A 22,704-nucleotide genomic window follows, 5' to 3' on the forward strand; every position below is an offset into this window, starting at 1 on the left:
ATTGCTGCTGTTTGTCAAAATTGCATACAGGCTTCTACTGCCAAGTCTTATTACTTTGTGTGTGTGTGTGTGTGTGTGTGTGTGTGTGTGTGTGTGTGTGTGTGTGTGTGTGTGTGTGTGTGTGTGTGTGTGTGTGTGTGTCCCTCACCATCATGAGGCACTGTTGATATTACTTTTTTGTTTCAATCACATCAGAGGAGCATTCAGCAACTTGGACTGAAATCAATGTCTTGGCCATGATTGCTGATTTGCTTAAAGCCTGAAGAGTTATCACAATGGTTAACTTTATACTCTCGACTTAGTGTGTCTAAAATTGTGGAACTTTTTTTTTTTTTTTTTACATTTGTTTAGATGTATTATTTATTTATTTATTTATTTATTTATTTATTTATTTTTTTAAATTGTTAACATTTATTTTTTTATGATGACCACACTCTTTTATATAAGGTCCACTTATTTATGCTTTATAATGTTAAATAAATATATGTGCTTCTTAAGCACAACAGTCTTTGGCTGTCACTTGGGTCTCTTTGGAAAAAAAAACATTCAGCACAGTATTTGGATAATAATAAAAATATAACTGATAACTGAGCTCTCCAGTGCACACAGCAAGTTAAGCTTTATGGTTATTTGTGGTAATTTGAGTCTGTTTATAAGTATCTTTGAGAAAGTATAATGAAAATTAGTTTTACTGGTTGGATGATATAGTAATGTATGCGGTAGTGATGGCCATAGCAGCAGCAGATAAATACCTGATAAAGATTATGGTGTAAGATAATACATTATTTTAGGGATCGTAGAAGTAATTATAATTATAAAATTATAGTAATTATATAACATTATAACATTTAAGTTGTGTCTTATAATATCTCATATTATAATACACAATTATAATATCTATTTTTTATTGGTATGAATATATTAATGGATAACAGTTGTCTGTTAATCATCAGGATTCATTATTTCCTGATCCACTAAGGATTTGTGCCTGTATTAGTTAATCATTATGAAAGGCTTTAGTTAAGTTGTTATATTATTTATATAGGCTAATTTCTGAATCTGGCTGTGAGATATTGCTAGTTTCTTTTTTCATTTCTTTCAAAGAAAGAAGGATAGAAGAACAAATAGATTAAAAAGTTTTATAATTTATTCTTTTAGATAGTTTAATAGTCTGACAATTTTATTATTAAAACTCCTTTAGGCAAATGAATTCTTTAGGTGAATTAATTACTGTATTCACAACCATGTATAAATCAAGGGTTTTTTCCACCTTTAGACATACAATCTCTAGAAATTAAACCTTGATAATCTGTACCAGTTTTCATTTAAGGTTTTATGTGTTTTTAGGCTATTTAGCCTTTATATGCTGACTGGACACTTTATTGGGGAGGCTATAGTAATACTGGGTAGGGTCTCAATTGCTAAAAACAGCCTCATTTCTTTCTTGCAAGGATTCCAAAAAATGTTGGAAACATTACTTTGAGACTCTAGTCCCTGTAGACATGATTGTGTCATGAAATACCTGGAGATTTTTTAGGTACAATTTTATGCTACAAATCTCCTGTATAACACATCCCAAATGGGATTTCATTATCATTAAAAGATCCACATGGTCAGCAAAAATATTAAATAGTTTGTAGTATTCAAGTGATGAGTATTAACAGGCCCAAAGTGTGCCAAAAAAACAAAAAAACAAACAAAAAAAAAACATACTGCACACAATTACATCCCCTCCACCAGCCAGAAATCAGGCCATGTCACATTTTTCAAGTCTTCAAATGTCCAGTTTAGGTGAGCCTTTGCCCACTGCATCCTCAGTCCTTGAATGGCAGGCAGTAATGAAGAGCTTTTGCTGGTGTGCCACGTCTGGTGTCTGGTTCAGCATATTATGCATTCGGAGATGCTTTTTAGCTAATCAAAATTGTATAGAGCGACTATCTTAGTTTCTGTAGCCTTTCCATTAGCTTGAGCCAGTCTGGCCATTTCCCTCTCTTGTCAACAAAGTGTTTTCATCTCAGCACTGGACCTCACTGGATGTGAAGATGTTTCCCCATTCTGATGGTTGATGTGAACTTAACTAGAAGCTGCTGATCTGTCTCTGCATGACTTTATGCATTGCACTTCTGCTTCATCATTGGCTTATTAGTTAACTGCATGAATGAGTAGGTGTGCAGGTGTTGCTAATAAAGTGCTCAGTTGTGTGCATGTCAAAATATGATTTCCAGCATTTTCGTCCAACACATGAACAGAACCTGTTCATTTTCCTGGCATTTTTAGTTTGTTATTTTACCTTTCACTATATTATGAAGCACACCATGTTGCCCAAAGGCTGTGATTTGAAATTGATGAAAATGTTGTTGATGTTCTGGGAATAGCGAAGGTCTGCATGACTATTATCTGTATTATTTAAGCCGGTTTTATCTGGGTTTGTAATATGTTCTGACAAAATTTGTGATTTTCAATTTTAACATATTAATTATACAGTAAATAAATTCTCAAAAACTTTTCTGTATTTCAGGATACACCGAGCATATTCAGTATTAGTCCTAGTTGAAGCAACTAATGGGAAATCAATTCAATCTATAAAAAGTAGCTGCTATGCTTAAGTTGTGTAAGGCTGTCATATGCATTGTGCAGTTGACTATATTGACTATATAGTTACTATATTTTTAAGCATTACTTTTTATCCAGTAAGCTAATTAAATCCCAGTTTAAGAAGGTCTGTTGCATAGGGTGGCAATCTCTGACCACTCATATCACATATCCCAGTTTAACTATATTTGGCCAATTTTTTTTGTTTGTTTGTTAGTTTGTTTGTTAGTTTGTTTTTTTGTTTGTTAGTTTGTTTTTCAAAAATGAATCTAGCAACAAACCTATATATCCTTTTTGTGCTGATGCTAGTGATCGCACTGCACTTAATACTATTCTCAAGTTTACATCACAGCTGATGGATAGACAAGATATTTCAGTTATATGCTGGGAATTCATGCATATTCAAATGACCACCAATCACTGATCACTATTGTTTCCCATGGACCAATCACTCATCACTATTGTCTGTTCCACCCACACTTATTGTTATAAATCTTGGCTATATTTACATATTTGCATATTCTAAAAGTCAGTTATTCTATGTGTAAACATTTCCTGTAAACATGTCATTTTCTCCACCACTTTTTTTTTTTTTTTTTAGTATTCTTCATAGAAATAACAATATTTTAGTTTATAGCACCATGACCCAAGCCGTCCTCTTTCTATAAAATGCATCATATTATTTAGGATTATTATATTCCTCATATAACACGTTTTAATATGCAAATGAACAATACGTTCAATGAAATAAATGCAAATGAGTCGATGACGTTTTCTGGCGACTCCTGGCGACATTACCTTCTTTCCCCTGAAGCAAATTGGCAAAACGTCCCACGAATATTTATAACCATGTGTTAATTCGGTTGTTGAATCAACCGAATTAAAACATTAATTAAAAGTTAAAATGGAAAACAAAACAATAAGACGAATTGTAATCATGAACGGAATTAGTGAGGTCCATGGAGTATCTAGCGTGTAGGACTTAATGGTGTTCCTGTCTCTTTAAGAAGCTCTCCAGCGACACGAGCACTGAAGGGGGCGCGAGGCTGTAGCCGTAGGCGCGCGCTGTGTGGAGCAGCGCTCGTTCATTCACACTGAGAGAGTCTAAGCGAGGACAGAGCGCGAGGGATGCAAACTGTCCACGTGCATTTAAAACTAACCAAAGAGTCGTTTGATTTTGTTTGGAAACAACTTTAAGAACCACTGTGTTGTGTTTATTATAGTCATCGCGGCGCAGAAACATAGAGGACTAGAGATCTGAGCTTGAATGGAGTTAATTGGACAGATAAAGGATGTCCTGGAGAGTCAGACTGATGCTACTGCGGTTTGAACTGTAAACATACAAACAAACAAAAAAAAGTATTATATGTGCATTGGATGGAGTGGCTTATGTTGTTAAGTGTGACTGTTTGGAAGTGATCAGAACGATTTAATACCCTGCTTTGGGATCCTGTGGATGCTGAGCGGTCCGTTTATATCCCCTTAAACCTCGCAGTCGCACTGTTACTGCAGGGGGTGATGGAGTGCCCCTGGACTTTACATGCTTTATGGGTTATATGCACGCTCATCTGTGTACACGGTAAGTTCCAATTTGAAAACCGAAGTGTTTATTGTACAAATGCAAAGACAACGTCGTACGACTTTACGAGCAAACACGTACAAAAAGTTTCTACTTCATTCATAATAGACTTAAGATCACACACACACACACACACACACACACACACACACACACACACACACACACACACACACACACACACAAAAACAAGTTTTGTTCCTATAATTTGGAGCCACACTTGTGGGATGCTGATGCTGTCAGGTGCTCTGTCTGATCTGACAGAGAATTTTAAATGCTTTAATGTTAGAAGTGATTTATAGGATATTTTGTTTGTGTTTAGGATGTAGATAATAATCAGCCTACTGCGCCTTGGTTAAGCACAAAACTCGTTATTTTGCCACAAAACAAAATGCTTTCATCAGCCTTTTCAACTTTTTTCTTTCTTGCTTTGTTTTATTATTATTATTATTATTATTATTATTATTATTATTATTATTATTATTATTATTGTAATAATGTTTCTTTACATTATGGTTCTATTTTTAAAGTGTAATAACCTTATGATGCTGTAAGTTTATATGAATATTTAAGAGCTATATATCTGAACAGATGATTCTAGGTTGCTTAATCACATTGTCCTAGGCTTTTTTAAGCCTGTATCAGCCCATAATATTCTGACTGATTAAAAAAATACTAAACAATAAACCATTACATAGCTAATTTAAAATGCTGGCTCGTCCCTTTTATTATTCTAGAGTTTGACTGGCTTTGCTGCTTGGCAATAGCTGTTTTTATAAGGTACTAAATGCTCTCTGTGAGATCTGTCCATGATCTAACAGCCAGCGCAGTTGTGCAGTGAATCAGGAGGCTACACAGAGACCAGCAGGGAAATGATATTTCAAACCAATACGCCACTGCTGTGACATAAATTCTGTAGTTCTGTGGTCTCTGTTGTGACATTTTACTGTACGTTGACTTTCTTTATGCTTTGTTTACACACACACACACACACACACACACACACACACACACACACACACACACACACACACACACACACACACACATACACAAGCACACACATCTTGAATCAGTCCAGGCTGAACTTCTGTGCCTGGTTGAATCATTTGTCTAAGAAACTGGTTGGCTGAGTTAGGCAGTGAAACGCTTTAGTCCACTGACAGTCTGTGAAAACTGTTTGAATGTACCGTTGGTATGCATGGAGTGGCTGCTGGCTATCCACTCACCCTCTCTCACCTGATAAAGTAGCAGAGAGAAAAAAGAGTCTAGAGTTACACCTAAAGGGCTTGACTTTGTCGTAGTCGTCTGCACTTCTAGGACAGTTTGGCGTATGTGTGTGTGAGCGTGTGTAACTAGAGGAGTTGCTGCAGTTTCTTTTGAAGGATTTTGAAATAGCCCCGAAACAGCTGTTACTTCTCTCTTGAATGTCCTCAAACTAAATGGGAGTGAGCCAAGGATTAAGGGGCAGAACGGACCTTAACTGCATACGTGAGAAAATAGCTGCACATACTTCACACTGTATTTTGTTGTTCCTTTCAGCGAACACTACGCTGTTTGATTTGAAGTGCTGCAAATGAGCAGTGTCTTTTCTGTAAGCTAAACAAGCTTTTTTAGGGATTTAACCACTATGCTTGTTAATATTTACTGATGTCTTGATTCCCAGGGAGGAGTGTGTGTTTGTCAGAGGACTGGCCCAAAGGGTTGTCTTGATTACAGCCCTATGCAGACATTGTCGATCTCTTGTCTGTGTATCTAAAATGTAGTCTTGTCAGGAAAAAAAGCATCTCCAGCCGAGTGTGCTCTGATGTCTCTGTTTGCAGCCTCTGCACACTCGTCCTGGCTATCTGATCCTCAGTAGGACACAATAGATGCTCCAGACCATCCTACTCTTTTCAACAAGTCCACTGATAAAGCATTCTTCCATGTCAACGGCACAAATTCGAAAAAATGAATTAAAAATTATATCCATGCATCTAGATCTTAAGAGCAGCTTGTATGGAAAAAAAAGTCTATATTATTTAATAGATTGTTTCCTACTGAAAGCAGAATTCTTAGAAGACGTAAGCGTTGATCCGTTAGAAATAAGACGTCTGCGTTGAAAAAAAAAAAAACAATCTTGCTCACAGTGATGAAGGGTTGAATAGGACCACAGCACAAAGCATCAGCATCAATCTGTCGCTCCTGTGGCCCTGGCTGGCAGTTTAGGACAGCTTAATGGCCACTGCACATTAGTTCCAGTTGTTGTGGTGACCCCTAGGATAGAGACTATAAGGGAAAAATCCTCAACCTATCAACAGAATGGTAACACTTCGTGTAGAGTTAGATGTTTTTTTTATATACATATTATTATCTTCTTTTTTTTTATCTTAGTGTACATCGCTTCTTGTTAAGGTGTTCACATTTCGAGGCTGTGTGCAACTTAAACTAAAAGCTGCAGTGGTATTGAGTCTTTCTTGGCAGCAAGGACAGCACTTGGTGTCTGTGTGTGTTTTCTGGAATTTACATCTGGTTTTGTACTGGAGCCTTGTTGTGGCACTCGGACAAACTTTTATAGTAAAATAAACTCATATTTCTGATAATAAATCTGATGAAAGAATTAGCAACAAAAAGCTCATATATGGTGATAATTAGTTAAAACACGGAGCACATATTGGTGAAGGAAAATAATCAATAAGCTTCTTTTTAGATTAAATGATATGGAATATTCCCAGAATAAGTTCCTTATTTGGTCAAATATGTTATAGTAAATTATTCTTTCTCTTTAAATTAATATGACAGAAAGGAATTTGCAGCTTATTATTGGGAAACTTGAAGGCCTTTCACTCTGCAATCCTGAAGTGATGACACTGGAGGCAACATGTAAATGTGTAATGAATGTGTCCTTAAAGAAAGCTTCACCACATCAACAATGAAGCATCTTTCCGTGTTAAATGGAATGTTTTAAATCAGTTAAATCATGTGAAATGTCCTGTCATATAAATCCATGTGAATGAGCTATTACTTTACAATAAACAATAGCATAAAATACAACAAAAAGTACATTAATATAATCTTCTGATAGAGAGGTAGATTAAGAATTCATTGGAGAATAGGAAGAGAATCAAATTAGTGAATAAACAGCCAATAGTTGTCTCTGTGAGTAACAATGATTCATGTGATATTATGAAAAACAGAGAAGCCATGTTGTTTAGCACAAATCAGATGATCAGATTTCCAAAATTGTTCATTATCTAGGGTTAAGTCATCTTGAAATATAAAAATGGGTAATGGAACACATAAAAACAATCAGACTTGTGTCACACCAGGATTCGTCAACATGCATTAAAATGTGTCGATAAACTCCTGGAAGTGATTCCACTCAGGGACATAGCAATTAGTCTGGTGTTATTGATCCTGTTGTAGTTTTGGGGCGATATCACTTTGAAGAAAGGCGATTACGAGCCTATACAAGACTACACAGTTTACAAGCATGTGGAAACTAGATTCTGAGAGTTGAGAAACACAGTTATAGACCTCAGTTCAGATGTGTGCCGATTTCCCCCGTCTGGCTCTAACACCTCTTGGTATCAGAGTCAACACTTTTAAACTGAGCTGTCTCCACTTCTCAAACAGCAGGAGTGTGTTTGCATACAATGAGTTTGTGTGGTATCCTTTGAGGCCTCAGTGTATCATCTGAGATTCAGTGAAGTTTGTTTTTTTACTTGCTGTTTGCTCGGCGAACTGAATAAACTCAACCGAGATAGAGTGTGTTTGTGCGTGTGTGTGTGTGAGAGAGAGAGAGAGAGAGAGAGAGAGAGAGAGAGTGTGTGAGTGAGTGTGTTGGGCTTCTGAAGGACACTGTAAACAGTAGGCCTCAAGGCCATGTGTGCTCTCTCATCAGGAGCCCTGAAACTAATGACACAGTCTCTGTCTGCACTTACAAACAGACGTGCACACGTACACACTCACACAGCAAATACACACACACGCATACACACACACACACACACACACACACACACACACACACACACACACACACACACACACACACACACACACACACACACTCCCTCAGCTCTCTTTACTCCACATTCGCACTGCTAACATGGCTGTGATTTGTCAGCAGCTCCCTGCCATTGCCATCAAACTTGAATGGCTGAAAGAGCTTTTGAACAAAAAAAAAAAAATCCAAGCGCTTGCTTTTCTCTATGAGTTTCGAATGACTTTTAGGCTATTTGGCACAGGTTATTACTGCCACAATTGTTGTTTAATGGGTTGCCAATTGAAATCGCAGCTTGTAAGTTGATTGTATTGATTGCCGAAAGCAATGTGAGGGATAGACAGAATGTGGCTCAGACGGTCTTTATTTCTGTTGAAAATTTTCAAGTGCTAGCAAGGTGCACACGGTTTTATTTCAGCGAACAGGCAACACAGACTGATTTTAACAACTCTCTCCTTCTAGAAATTGTTTCCTACAGGGATGGTGATGGGCTCCTTTGCATTAACAAGTTGCCTGACAGGAAAGCATTATTAGGTCAGCTAACAGAAAATGTCAGTGATATTACTTTTCTTGCCCTCAGAACACAGATTATTTACCAAAATCCATTTATAATGTATCTATCCTATAGGAAGCTTTATAGCTATTGGGAATAAGTATTAAGTTTTAAATATCCTTTCAATACAAGAGTAGTATATTGGTATTATATCTTGTTTAACATTTGTAATAACTTTCTGCCTGATGAGAAATCTGTATTAATAAAGATTATAAATAATATTCATCTAAAGGAATCTCACATATGTCAAATACCAGAGGTGTGAAAGCACCACTTGAATTAATTGGTTCAAGTGTAACTTTTACATTTAGAGTTTCTGTAGCAACGTATGTTCTTTCCAATTAAGACACTATGAAACATTCAAACACGTTTCTCCTGTGCACCCTAATCTAATCTATGCATAGTACCCAATGTTTTGGGTAGTTTAGGGGTTTTCCTAGCCCCTCATTTTGACCCATTTCCTGTGGTAATCTTTCACCATCAAGGAAACAGAATATATCCTGGCTATGATCTGTTATCTTCTGGAGCAAATTCAGGGGAGGGTCATGCTAGGCGAAGGAGTATGTTAATGATGATACATGAACTGCTGTGCAAATTGAATATGCAGAGACTACTGATTACATGCCTATTTTAAAATCTGTCAGTCAGTGCAGTGCTAACGCTCGCTTTGCCTTTCCACATTATGACTTCTGCTTCACTTATTTATAGCAATTTGTTTTTGTGAACAGCAAGTTTGGTTATTTACAGCGAGGAATCGTGCTGGTGGGGATCGGTGGTTTAGTTTTTTAGATGAATGATCTATACGTTTCATTGTTTTATCTTGTTTTTTCCCCCCATTTTACTTGTTGAATAATACCTGAAACTGAAAGTCCCCAGTGTGGAGAGATGAAAAGAGGAAACAGCGTTCTGACAGAACCTTTCAGGTGTCAGCCCACTAGCTACAAACCAAATGCTGTGCTTAGCAAAAGAAAAAGAAAAAACTTCTAGAAACTACCATTTCCCAAAACTTTTATACTGCGATCCTTACTACTGCCTGAAACATTCTGGACTGGAATTAGTCACACAGACGTAAGAACCCCTCCTCCAAACAAAACATGGTGGATCTGTATCGGCTCTTGAAGCAGGCAGGAAGTGCAGAGGTGGTATTCCGTTGAGACTAATCTACTGCAACAAGGAGGTTTGCAGGCCACCACTGGGAGGACCAGGAAACTGATGCTATCTGTGCCAGCTGTGGTATGCTGACTACTCTGGTATATCTCTCGTTCTCCAATCACTGTAGAGATCTGTTTCAGGAGGCCCTTGTTCAAGCAGCTGCTTCGAGTCTCCACTGTCTTTACTCATGCACAATTTAGTATTCATACCCCACTTCTTCCCTTCCTGCATCTCTACAGGAAAAAGTCAAGCGCCCCTCATGAGATATGTGATACCATCCACATATTTTCCAGATGTATTTTTCATTGGGTCTGAGAGCTAGAATTAAATATGGTAAAAAAGACAGTATTGCCGTGCGATGACCTTGCAGAGAAGAGTGGAAAATCAGAGCAAAACTCTGGACACTTTTCACAGAACAACCACTTTGTGATTGCAGGAAATCCAATAGGTTAAGGGGCAAAACTTCAGTATTTCAGTTTGCTTTCAGACATGATTGCTTTCAGCATCCCTGCGTTATAAGCAAAAAAAAGAAGAAAAGGCCAGAGGCAGTCTGGACCATGTCTGAGCTGCAGCACTGGGCACAGTTTTTTTTTTTCCCTGAGCTATCCCACAGAGAGTGAGAATGCAAGGTTACACTACCTTCCTTCACTATCTTCTATTAAAGCTCCACAGAAAAAAATCAATAACTTCTACTGAGCACTACTAATACCCACTGGCTCAAGCTTGTGGATTTTTTATATATATATATTGCTGAGTTGCCAATGCTTTGAGCAGCATAATGATGAAATTCTGTTGAAAGATTGATGCGATTAGAAACCCATCTAAGAGATGTATTCAATATTTAGATTCTCATATTCAGGCATGAACTATTCTCTGACATTTTTCTTAAAATGAATAGACACTCATCAATAATGTTACCAAATTTTTGACCGGAATCTCAAGGCACACTTTGAGTAATTATTCATTAACCACAATATTTAAATAATTTCCGAAGGCAGCTTTCGTTCCCTTCGCACATCTTGAAAACTGTCAAAATTACACTTGTGAAAAAGTTTAACCTACAAGGGTTATTGCTTAGCTTTGAACTACATCAAAGCTCATGTAACAGACAGACCCTGAACCCATCGTAGTTCAGAATTCTTATTTTTGTAAGGAAACATGACACCTTGCTGTCTCTTTCTATTGGAATGAGAGAAACTAAACCTTGCCACACATATTCCTACCAACTTTCTTAGATATACAACACATAAGCTACTTTTGAACTCCCAAAGCTATTCAAATTTTTTCTTTAAAAATTATTGTCACAGGACTTCCTGACTGCCAGTTTGTTTAATCCATCCCAGTTCTTTTGGCTTAAGCGGAAAAACTGTTTTGTCCCTGAGGTAAGCAGAGCCTCTGCTATGTAATTTCCTTTGAGCCAGTGACTGGTCCATTTCATCCCCCTCCTTTCTCTCTTAGTGAAGGGGCATAGCTTTATGGCCTTGGGTTTGTATTCTAATGCAAGTGTCCCTTTGTTGTGTCTGAGTGCAAAGAAAAGTTTGTCGAATAAAGGGTGTTCAAGGAGACACCCCCCACCTCCTAATTGAACGCCAGGCAATGAATGAACATTTGCAAATCAATTCCCAGAAACCAGGAGCAAAACAGAAGGAGGCAAACTGTAAAACAACAAAGTTAGGTTCAGGGGGTTGGTCGCTTACTGAAAAGAATTGCAGATGAAGCTAAAAAAAAAGAAAGTTAGGACTTCACTGATGCCTTTGTGTTATGTTTCTCCGTTCCTGTAAAAAGCTTGGCTTGTCATATCCACATATAGTAGGATCTTTTTTTTTTTTTTAGTTGGTGCTCCTGCTGTGATCACACTTCCATTCCTGTCATGGATCAGTGCTTGTAGAATTAATTTTAAAGTTGCAGTTAAGATGCAACTTTTTTTTTTTTTCGAATTTAAGCTCTTCAACGCTAGATTTGCGTGAAGTTTTATCAAATGTTATCAGAAATACTAATTAGACCTTGATTCTCTGATACTGTATATCTTAATTCTCTCTAAGCTCATTAGTCTTTAGTCTCTTCTGTATGTGTGTTTACCTCAAGGCCTTCACACATGCCTCAAAAGAGTGGACAATTATTGGATTGACCTCTGACCTATTCTTGAATGGTTACCATGGGAATGGTATCTCCACACAGAATATTCGGCATATTTGCGTATCATTAGGCTTCTCCATGCATTGTTGTTAATTCCTTATTTTTTTATTTTGACCAAATTTACTATTGTTTAAAGGCATAAAAAAGGCAAGACCCAAGAGTCAAGCCTCAAGTGTTCTTTTGCAAGTGGTCTTTTGTTGTTCTTGTTATTTTTGGACACTTCTTGCCAGAGTGAAAGTCATGGTGATTTGCGAGGGTCTTGTTCTGTGAAGATCTTATTTCAGCAAAGCTCCCACCCAACCCTGTTAGCAGAGATAAATCTGCTTACTGCTAAAAGCCCATTCGGAGAGATCAGAGGAGTTGGCAGGACCCCGGCTTCACTCAGAGCTGGCATTCACATCTTGTCCTTGCATCGAGACAACAAGGTCAAACATTCACTAAAGCGTAAGTGCTGTGTAAGTTCAGGAGCATTGGCACTTGAGCTCAGCAATACTCCTGCATGCTCAATCACTCGCACTGACCAAAATTTATCCCGCCAATATGATGACTTCATGATTGCAAATTCACCCCAAAGGAAAAATTAAGGTTAACTGTTAACTAATGAAACCGAGTGCCAGGATTTAGCTGTGCTGTAGAACTCAATTTGAATGAAATCCAAAAAATTTGCTGAACTGGACATCCTATGAATTTTGTATACAGGGAAGGACAAATCATGAATTTCTTAGTAGCCGAGTAACCGCACCAATATGCTGCTCAGTCTAACATTTAGGTTTCACAGAACTGACTTGGCAGAAAAGTGATGTAATAATTTTAACATTAGTTAAATGCATTAACACAAATTAATAGAAGTGGGCAAGTTCTTTATCTCCTTCAAGCTCAATTTTTAATTTGTGGTCTTGTGAAAAACTCAGATCTTTGGACAACGTTTGGTCCAACGTTGCATCCAGCTAGTGCCTTTGTTTTCCCTCAACATGTTCAACCTGTTTAAGACTGTTTGTAGTAAGCAGGAGTTTTATGACATCTTTACACTGCAGTTTATTTTGCTCAGATGGCTGAAACGAATTTGAGACAAGTAGCCTGCACTATAGTTACAGCATCAAAGGGTGCTTTCACACCTGCCTTGTTTAGTTCGGTTGAATCGTACCAGAGTTCGATTGCTCATTTGGTGAGGTTCGTTTGGGCAGGTGAGAATGCAGCAATCGAACTCTGGTGAGCAACAAAAGCGGACCAAACAAGCGTACCGAGACCTCCTTGAAGAGGTGGTCTCGGTACGCTTTCAAACGAACTCTGCTACGGTTCGTTTGTGGTGAGAACACGATCTGAGATCGAATAGACCTAACTGCAAAAAGTATTGCGCATTTTGGACTAAACCAGCTGGCAATATTTTCGGAAGATGAGCATGTCACAGTTTTTTCGCCGCCTCCTGAAGTGTCTTGCGATGCCTCTTCGTCATTTGCAGTGCATTAAAATGATATTTTCAAGCCGCATCCGCGCTTCATTCTGAAAATTAAGACTTTGCATAGAATGCTGTTTACAAGCGATGTAGTAGATTACAACCACGAACATAATTGCAGCGTGCAGTCGTCTCTCCATGGTGTACTGTATGCTGTATTTTCCTGTATTTTCCTCGTTTTGTTTACTTCCGGAGTTTCGTTGAAATTTCCCGCACGTTTATTCTGACCAATCGAGAAGCAGTTTAGGAAATACGCTCAAAGACGTGGCCAATGAGTGATGTGGATGTTATCACATGACTGCATTTTGGTTCGTTTCAACTGGTGCGGAACAGAACGATCAGTGTGGTGTGAAAATTAACCAAAACTGCTACAATGTATCATTTTTTGCCTTTGGTCCGGACCAAGTGAACCGAACTACAGTATAGGTGTGAAAGCACCCAAAGTGTGTCTCAGCACTGTGAAGTGCTTTAACTTGGCTCCATACTGAAGAAAGACCTTTATTTTCTGAAGATCAGCAAGAAGTAGATTTTTTCTTTTGTGGTTATTTAAGAAACTAATCAGCTTTAAATAAAAACTAGGCTACTGAATTAACAGTCCCTGCTATAAGAGCTAATGTAGCTTAATGACCTCTCTCTGTACATGGTATCAAGGAGAGTGAAAGCTTGCTTATAGACTTATTTCTCAAGCCTTGTGAGGATGGCTTTAGTGTGTTTATGGCCATTTTTCTCTGTGCATAACTTAAAGATTCACTTCAGCAAAAAAAGCACATCAGTAAAGCACTCCCTGCTTTCCTAAGTGTCTGTAACTCAGACCATGGGTTGTAAGCATCTCCATATCCTCAAAACACTATTGTCTGAAAATGTGGGGGTCATTTTTCTTGTATTTCCAACTATGTGACATCTGCATTATCATGGCTCAAATATACTGCTGCATATACAAGTAGTTTTGTTAAAATAGGGGATCTGGTTTGTATAACTTGGAAATTTGCTGCAGCTCAGAATCAGCTAGCCTCTACTCCTGCATCAGTCCTGTTTAGCTCATTTTACACACACAAGTACTTTCCCTTTAAAGTCCCTTATGTTACATGTCCTCTGTGGCAGGTCCACGCGTTTGGCCTGTAATATTTATAAAGCTGCTCTCTGACTCCCTGCCTGCTGAGCCTCTCCTCCACCCCCTGCCAACCACAGTCTGTTCGATGCTCTATATGTGTCTGCTAAAAGCTATTAGCCAAGCCCTGGTGGTCTTCTCTCACTTCACCCAGCAGGCCAGAAGGCTTTTTTGTTTTCAGAGGCAGAAAGGGTAAGAGGCTTGGGGATTCAGTGGTGAGCTAGTCTGTACACAGCCTGGTGATTGGGCTTCTGCTCTCTAATGTAGTCACTCTCTAAGGTCACCGTGTCATTTAAAAAAAAAAAACAGGAAATGATATTTTTTTTGGCTTACATTTGTTACTAGCTTAAGGGCTATTTTACTTGAAACTTTACTGGGAAGTAATGGAAGTTTGAAATATGTTGTGAAGAGGGTTGAATTTGTTTTCAAGTGCCCCGAGTGGTAAACAAAAGAGGTCCAAAAAGGCTTTCTTTCAACTCCAGGTAATTGGTATGAGTGGAAAACCAGCAAATTCTGCCTTATCTTCTCGATCTACTAAAAAGCATTTGTTCTTTGTTCATAATCCTATCGGGACCTGGAGGATTTAGTGGAAGGGAAAAGGTATTTGCCCAGTGGAACTGAAACAGCCTTATCAGAAATATCTTACACCTGTGTATGTCAGGAGCTGGTCAGACAGCCTCTCATCGCTCTCTGGCTTTTCACAGAAATATGGGCTGCTGTCCATACAAAGTCTAAACCATATTATTAACCCTGGTATAATTATAATCATCAGAAAGAATATAGCAATTAGTTTGACAGTTACTAAGTGCAAAAAGCTTCTGGTTTTATTGCAACATCTTTTTCAGTTAGTTAAAATTCACCTGGTTTAGTTTTCAGTATAAATCTAAAATTGGAACCAGCACATTTATTTTTTCAAATAATATATATATATAAAAAAAAAATTTCAAATAAAAATCTGAAGAAATGATCAAAAACAAAGTCCCCTTTTTCCTCTACATTTTTCAAAGCACAAGACAGAATTATTTCTGTGATCCTATCCCACTTCTCCTCCCACGACACCGTTTTTCTCCTGTAACTGTTGAATGTGGAGCATGTCATTTTGTGCCACCCAATTTAAACGCTATACATCACAGCCATGCATATATAATGTGTCTTCATTTTACTCCTCCAAGTCCTGCCAGAAATAGTATTTCCTTTTTTCTTTTTTTTATTCATGACAATCACAGCTTGCATAAATGACCTGCAAAGAGACGGTTTCACAAATGTAGACTCATGAGCTGTTTTTTTTTTTTTTTGATATGTTCTATTAAATTTAATTAGGTCTGTGTTTTCCTGACAGCACCCTCCAGTAATTATTTTACCCTCCCACTTTTAATGAATCAAATCTGATCATTTTTGATACAGCAGGATAAATCTGGTTGTTCTAAGCACCAGCACTTATCTCTGAATCCCGTCTTATCACAGGATCTCGACCGAGGTTAGAAGATGCACCGCCGCGAATCGTGGAGCATCCATCAGACCTGATTGTATCGAAGGGAGAGCCAGCAACGCTGAACTGTAAAGCTGAGGGCCGGCCGACACCCATGGTGGAGTGGTATAAAGATGGAGAGAGGGTGGAGACAGACCGCGAGGACCCTCGCTCGCACCGCATGCTGCTCCCTACAGGTTCGCTCTTCTTCCTCAGGATTGTGCACGGACGCCGGAGCAAGCCGGATGAAGGCGTCTACGTGTGTGTAGCCAGGAACTACCTTGGAGAGGCCGTCAGTCGCAACGCATCTTTAGAAGTTGCAAGTAAGCTGAAATGTTTGATTGTTTCTATTTTCCTCCATGTTTCTTTTAGCTTTGTTTGCATTGTTTCCTATTATTTGAGTGATTTCCTGTTATTATTATCGGATCCTATTGGGAGAGTAAGTGCTGGTCTTAGAAGATTAGACTGGTACGATATAATGATTTAATCATCACGGCATGACTTTACATTGCCACGATATCCACTGACATTTACTCAGATTATATTATATTATATTATATTATATTATATTATATTATATTATATTATATTATATAAATTTATAAGACCTGCCATCCTCACACATTTTGCATCGGAGCCCTTTAAATCTGGCCTAAAAACTTATTACAAAAAAAACTTACAGTCTGGCGTTCGATGCCATGTGAGAGCTGCTTTCTTTTATTGTTTTATTTTGTCTTATTTTTCTTTTATTTGTGTGTTTGTATTAATAAACCATGTTTACTTTTTGTATGTACAGCACTTTGACAAACACTTCTTGTTTTAAAAAACTTGACTTTGACTTCACAAGTTAACATAAACACCTAAAAGTGCATCATTTCTGTAGGTGTTTTGACCACTCAGATATTAACTAACTCTGTCTGGATGCCTTGCCCTATTCCCTTATCTCACTTGTTTTCATCTGGATTTGCAGCCTGTCTTGTCTTGTTAAAGGGAGAAAGGCAGTTTGTCAATGTGTACTGAAGTCTATGAGGATGTGGCAGGTTTAGCTGACATTAGACAGTTATATACGGTATTTAAATATCATATTACTAACAAATAAATATTTATTGCAGATGACACCAAATTATTTCTGCTGAAAATAGTCAAAAATACCCTTAAAATAACATAACAAATTTTCATTGCAAATGTTTGTAAAATTATAAATTGCAAGCAGAGAAATGTCAGTATCACCCAAGCTTATGAGGACATGATTTGTAGAATCAGAACAGATAGCTGGACAACAGAATATGTGAAAGAGTCATACAATAAAAAAGAATGAGTGATTTGTGAAGCTGGCTGCTTCCAGGTAACAGATGTTTAGTCAAGCCACATCATAGCTCTCATGGAACATCCCCAGCCTATAACAGAAGGACTTCTAATATCCAGCCTGGTATAATCAAATATAGACGGCACAATTTGATTACCATCATTCGATTATCAAGTATCCAGATCACGTGTTTCGAAAATTGTGGTTTTTTCCCCCTTACTAAGGAGATAAAAATAAAAGGGCAATGAGTTATGCCTGAAATTCCCAAAAAACAGTGTTGAGTTGGATTTAGCTTTGCTTGAAGTGACTGACAGTCTTCTGTTTGGACAACTCAGTCTGTGTTTACTTACTGTCTACAGAGACATGATGTAGCCCTGAACCCGTGTTGGTTGCCCTCAAGACAGACTGTTTAAATGCTTTACCATCTGCTGAGCGTGGTAGATGAGGGGTAATATGCTTCGCTTACTCCCACTCCAGAGAGAGAGAGAGAGAGAGAGAGAGAGAGAAAGAGAGAGAGAGAGAGGGAGAAAGAGAGAGAGAGGGAGAAAGAAAGAAAGAGAGAGAGAGAGAGAGAGAGAGAGAGAGAGAGAGAGAGAGAGAGAGAGAGAGAGAGAGAACGGGTGGTCTGCCAAACTAAAATAGTGTTTCTGCATAGTTAAGAATTCAGAAAATTACAGTCTTCTCGTGTCTTTTTTTTGCTCTATGTGCTTGGCAGATTGAATCACTTTACCTTCAATCCAAGAAATCTATTTTTCTCTTAGCAGATTTATATGACCTTCATGGCTTGTGTGATATAAGTGATTACAGAAAAATACTGAATAGCTGCTTACTCATCTTCTAGGGCTGTATAAGATTTAGTGAATACACAAGTTAGCCCCTTATTTATAAATGAACTCTTCACCCTTTTTATGCAACACAACAATAAATCTGAGACTTGCCTAATGATATTACAGAAAATCTGAATCCATGTTTGCAGAGTTCAGTGAAAGCGCATCACCACATAACGCTTCCCAGGCTCGTTTGCGGGTTCATTTAGAGTTCATGTCAATGTTTGCAGAGTTGCGTTATGAACGCTGCTAATCAGATGGCTGAATCTGATAGAAATTACAGAAAGGGGCTTTTGTAATCAGTGGTGTCCCTACAAAATTACTTTCAGAAATAATAATCAGTTGAGTGTTTTATTTATAAAACCACCGACTCCAAATCAAATGATTGCATAGAATTTTGCTGTCCCATTACATATCCCAATGTTCATAGACAATTGTGGGCTTGGAAAACCCTGACACAGAGCAGAGTGATTTTAAATTTAAGTTTGAATCTGAAATTGCATTAATTGCAGCATGTTTATTTTAGGGTTAGAGCTTTTTAGCACACATTGACAATGTTGTGGCATAAACTGTTGCGTGTTTAAAGCCTGTCTCTAATATTCCTATATGTCAAAGTAATGCTGTCTGAAACACTGACAAATGAGATGTCAAGAAGCAAAGTTTTTTTTTTCTTGGCATACTTAATTCAGCTATCGTGTTACCTTATGCTGATTTGCCCTCATTAAATACAGAACTGAGTCAAACGAGTGTTCGTAATTCTAGAAATCACTCCAGTAATTACAGAATAACACAATAAGCCATGTGTGCTCTGAGTAACATTAAAGAGGGCTTAAAACTTTATCATTACTACATTTATTTTATGAAATAGTGAAAAAATTATATGAAAAAATACAGTGATTAATTTAATGTTATATTTAAAACAAATTAATGGACTACACTATGTGGTCTGTTAACAGTAAGCTTTGGTTGTAAGTAATATAACTTAAAGTATAGGGCATTCTTTGTAGAGATGTAACAGTATTTTTTTTTGTTTTATTCTGAAATATTAGCCCAATGAATGAATTCCATTATTCTTACGAGGTGTGAAGGAGTTATACTAAAGAGTTAACTACAGTTTGAATATGGCTCAACCAGATTTTGGAACTAAATCCCTGCAGTAAATTTTCTAGATTTAAAATGCTTATCTGGTTTAGACTTTTAGGACCACAGCAACCTTTCCTTGCTACTGTCAGCGATCCTCATGGGACTTTAGTCATCTCTCTCATTTGAGAGAAAGTAATCCTGCTTATTATCTATCGAGTTCTGAGCCTTAGCTTTCTTTTTTGAAAGAAGAAAAAGTTAAATGCATAATGAAATGAAAGGACATGACCCAGTGAGCTAATTTACAACCATACAATATGTGTAGCCCACATTGGACATGATCTTGCTTTTATATTGGAGAACAATGTCCATTTAGTCAAAACTTTCTATAGGCTGAGACAGTTGTCATGATCAAACGAAATACCCCATATGGCAGGTGTTTCACGATCATTGTTAAGCCGTCTCAGGTTAATGGTGGAGTGATTGAGTAAGGCCCATGGGCACACTTTGGATTGGTGGGAAGGGATGGGGTTGAATCATGGGGGCACTCACTGCCAGCGCTGGCATGGCATCAGCGAGCCTCGTTCCAGCATGGCACTGAGCCAGAAGGCAGGTGGTGGGCAGGAGCCGAGGGGCATAGGGCTCTTCAGCTGCTGCTCAGGCCTGCCACACTGCTGGTGTAGGGCACAGGAGGTGGAGCCCATGTGGGGATACATAGAGAGGGGTTGTGCTGGGGAAGGAGGTGGGAGCCATTAAGAAGGAGGTAGACAGAGAATAGGGCTAAGAAGGAGTGGGAGAGACTGAGAGTAAGTCAGAGTGAGAGGTGGAGAGAGGAGTGGAGTGAGGACCTCAAATGCCAAACGGCTCCATCTGGCAGCAGCAGGCAGCATGTTGTACATTATGGGGCACTGATGAGAGGCGTTCTGGAGAGCAGCGACAGGCACCGGCTCAGTGTGTGCGTGTGGGAGTGCATGAATGCACACAGGAAGAGTCTCAGTTACTCTGCTAAGCCTTTACATGCCATTTTTGTAAGATGATATTTATGGCAGTGAGGGTATTTTCATGTTCTAAGCTTAGATGAACAAGCTGCAGTTTAGATGATATGAAGCAGCAAACAGTAGCTGCTTTGCAGTAAATGAGGGATGAAAGTGACTGTTCCTGCTAGTGCATGTCAGTTTAGTATCGTTTTTAAAAGGTTAAATTGGCTTGTGCTGTTGATGTGATTGATGTGTCTGTGGCTTGTACGTGATGGGGAATCATTTTGGAATCATATCACTAGATATTTTCAGTACCATTTGATTGTTATGGATTGTGTTGCTTTTTTCTTCTCCAAAGACCTGAAATATGAAAACCGCATCTTGTACATCAGTGGTCCCCAACCTTTTTTTCGTCGCAGACCGGTCAATGTTTGATAATTTTACCGTGGCCCGCTGGTGGTGGGGGGTGGCGGCTATACAATTAAATTAAAATTAATAATTTTAATTTAATCGTACATGCCTTTTTAACTCACTACAATGCTAAATCAATGAGAACCCTGAACTTGTTTCTTTCCAACGAGATGGTTCCATCTGGGGTAATAGGAGACAATGACACCCGAAGTGTGTTTCTTATGTCCAGTTTATTCCGTTGTTTTGTTTTGGTTGCTGTCACTGCAGAAAACCCCGCTTCACACAGACAGCATGTCGGAAATGGCAATAGGGATTTAAGCGCTGTGGTGGCAATCTCAGGGTATTCCGCCATGATTTTAATCCAGAACACCGGCAGAGTTTCTAACAACGTCTGTTTCGTGCTCATTTTTGCAAATTCGTGGGTTAAATTTGAGCAAACACAATATACACGTACACCAAGCACTGTTAAACATGACAAAGTACCGGTGAACAGAGAGAAGAGCGATACACACCTTCTCTCCACCGAAGCTACAACGCCACTGCCGCTTGCAGCCGCTCAGCACAAGACGTCACCTAATCCCGGCCGGATATCACGATATTTTGCGCATGCGCGGTATTGGTGCGGCTTTAGATGACGTCTCTCAGCTCCCGGTTAACCTGTCGTCCATGGAAAGCCGCACAAACCCGAGAGAAATACACCACAGTAAATAAAATGGAAATAATTTAATGTTCCTTGGGCGGCCCGGTACCATTTGGTCCGCGGCCCGGGGGTTGGGGACCACTGTTGTACATGATATGCATACAGTCGGGTTAACAACAAAATTATTTTCCAGTGTGCGATTATTGTAGCAAGCAAGTGCATCAATACAGTATTGCACACTGAGATTTTTGTTTTCCACAATTTCCCTGTGAAATGCAATAAATACCCGGATAAACCAGTAATAATATTGTGCCATGCAGTATCACTTTTACTCTTTGTGACCCCGTCTCTATGCTCTGATGCCCAGTTTTGCTGAGGGCATTTGGGTGAGTCATAGTCATGTGATCTTCTGAAAGGAGGTTATGTGAAGGTCAGGGCTGATTTCCATGGGAACAGGTGAGGGCAAAGTGGCAGCTGTCCCAAGAAATTCTGGGAATGAACATGTGAAAGGAGAACCAGAGAATCTTGTTTTGTTTTGATTGGCTGACAGTTGGGATTTTCTCACATTGTGGAATTTCATTGGCAATGACCACAAACCTTTTAGAGAAGCAACATTTTAAGCGTACATATTTTTCATAAATTAGGGAGGATCTATTTTTCCATCAGTCATAGTGAATACAATTACAAAACCGTTTTAAAATATTATAGTGTAAGTAATTTTACAGAGTCTATCATGCATAGGTCTGTTCTATTGTGACTGCAGCTAGCTGCCATCTATGACCTGACTCAACGTAGGCAAAATTAACAATTATAATACAATTTAAATACACAATATATACAATATAAATAAGAAAATCAAGCAGAGACATAGAACAGGTAAACACAATAGAGTAATCAACCAATCATCAAGGGGCAAAAACAGACTCAAAACAAAGAGACAAAGAGTTTTTAGCACAAATAAATCTGTGCTAGTGTGACTACAGATATCTGCCATATATGAACTGACATGTACAGTATTGTAAATGTTGTGTTGTATAGCCAGTACTGACAAGACAACTCAGCCTGTAAAATTCAGTTTAAGGTCATTTACAGTTCAAGAACACTCTGCTGTTGAGAATTTATTCCTGTGCTTTTCAACTACAGGTCTTGTTACATAAAATCAGTTTACAATGATTAGTTCTTGGCTATGAATAACAGAGTTTTGAAGCTCTCTGGACTCAATATAAAGAATAACTACATACCACTTTGCTCATCCTGTTTTCATTGCCTTTTTTTTTTCAAACTAGGCATGCCACTGGTTTGCTAATGAGACAAGAGAGAGGATATAAAATGAAAATACTGTGAAAGTCCGTGGAAACTCTTCCCATTGAAAATTAATGCCTCTAGCCCTATATGTGATTGGCTGAAACAAGCCACAACAGAAGATTAGCTACAGAA

At 38.4% G+C, this 22,704-nt stretch overlaps 1 protein-coding gene across 3 annotated transcripts in view; it reads left to right on the forward strand.

Annotated features, from left to right (window-relative positions):
* Positions 1 to 22,704, forward strand: part of robo3 (roundabout, axon guidance receptor, homolog 3 (Drosophila)) — a 146,516-nt gene that overhangs the window by 61,541 nt on the left and 62,271 nt on the right. For 2 of the 3 annotated variants that reach the window (XM_047805052.1, XM_047805053.1), the window contains exon 2: positions 16,023 to 16,349. In XM_047805052.1, the coding sequence (XP_047661008.1) occupies positions 16,023 to 16,349 (327 nt within the window). Of the gene's footprint in view, positions 1 to 3,670; positions 4,172 to 16,022; positions 16,350 to 22,704 lie in introns of those variants that run through there. The other variant, XM_047805054.1, reaches the window with a different exon arrangement.

This window comes from Tachysurus fulvidraco, chromosome 20 (assembly GCF_022655615.1).
Source record: "Tachysurus fulvidraco isolate hzauxx_2018 chromosome 20, HZAU_PFXX_2.0, whole genome shotgun sequence".
Classification (NCBI taxonomy): domain Eukaryota; kingdom Metazoa; phylum Chordata; class Actinopteri; order Siluriformes; family Bagridae; genus Tachysurus; species Tachysurus fulvidraco.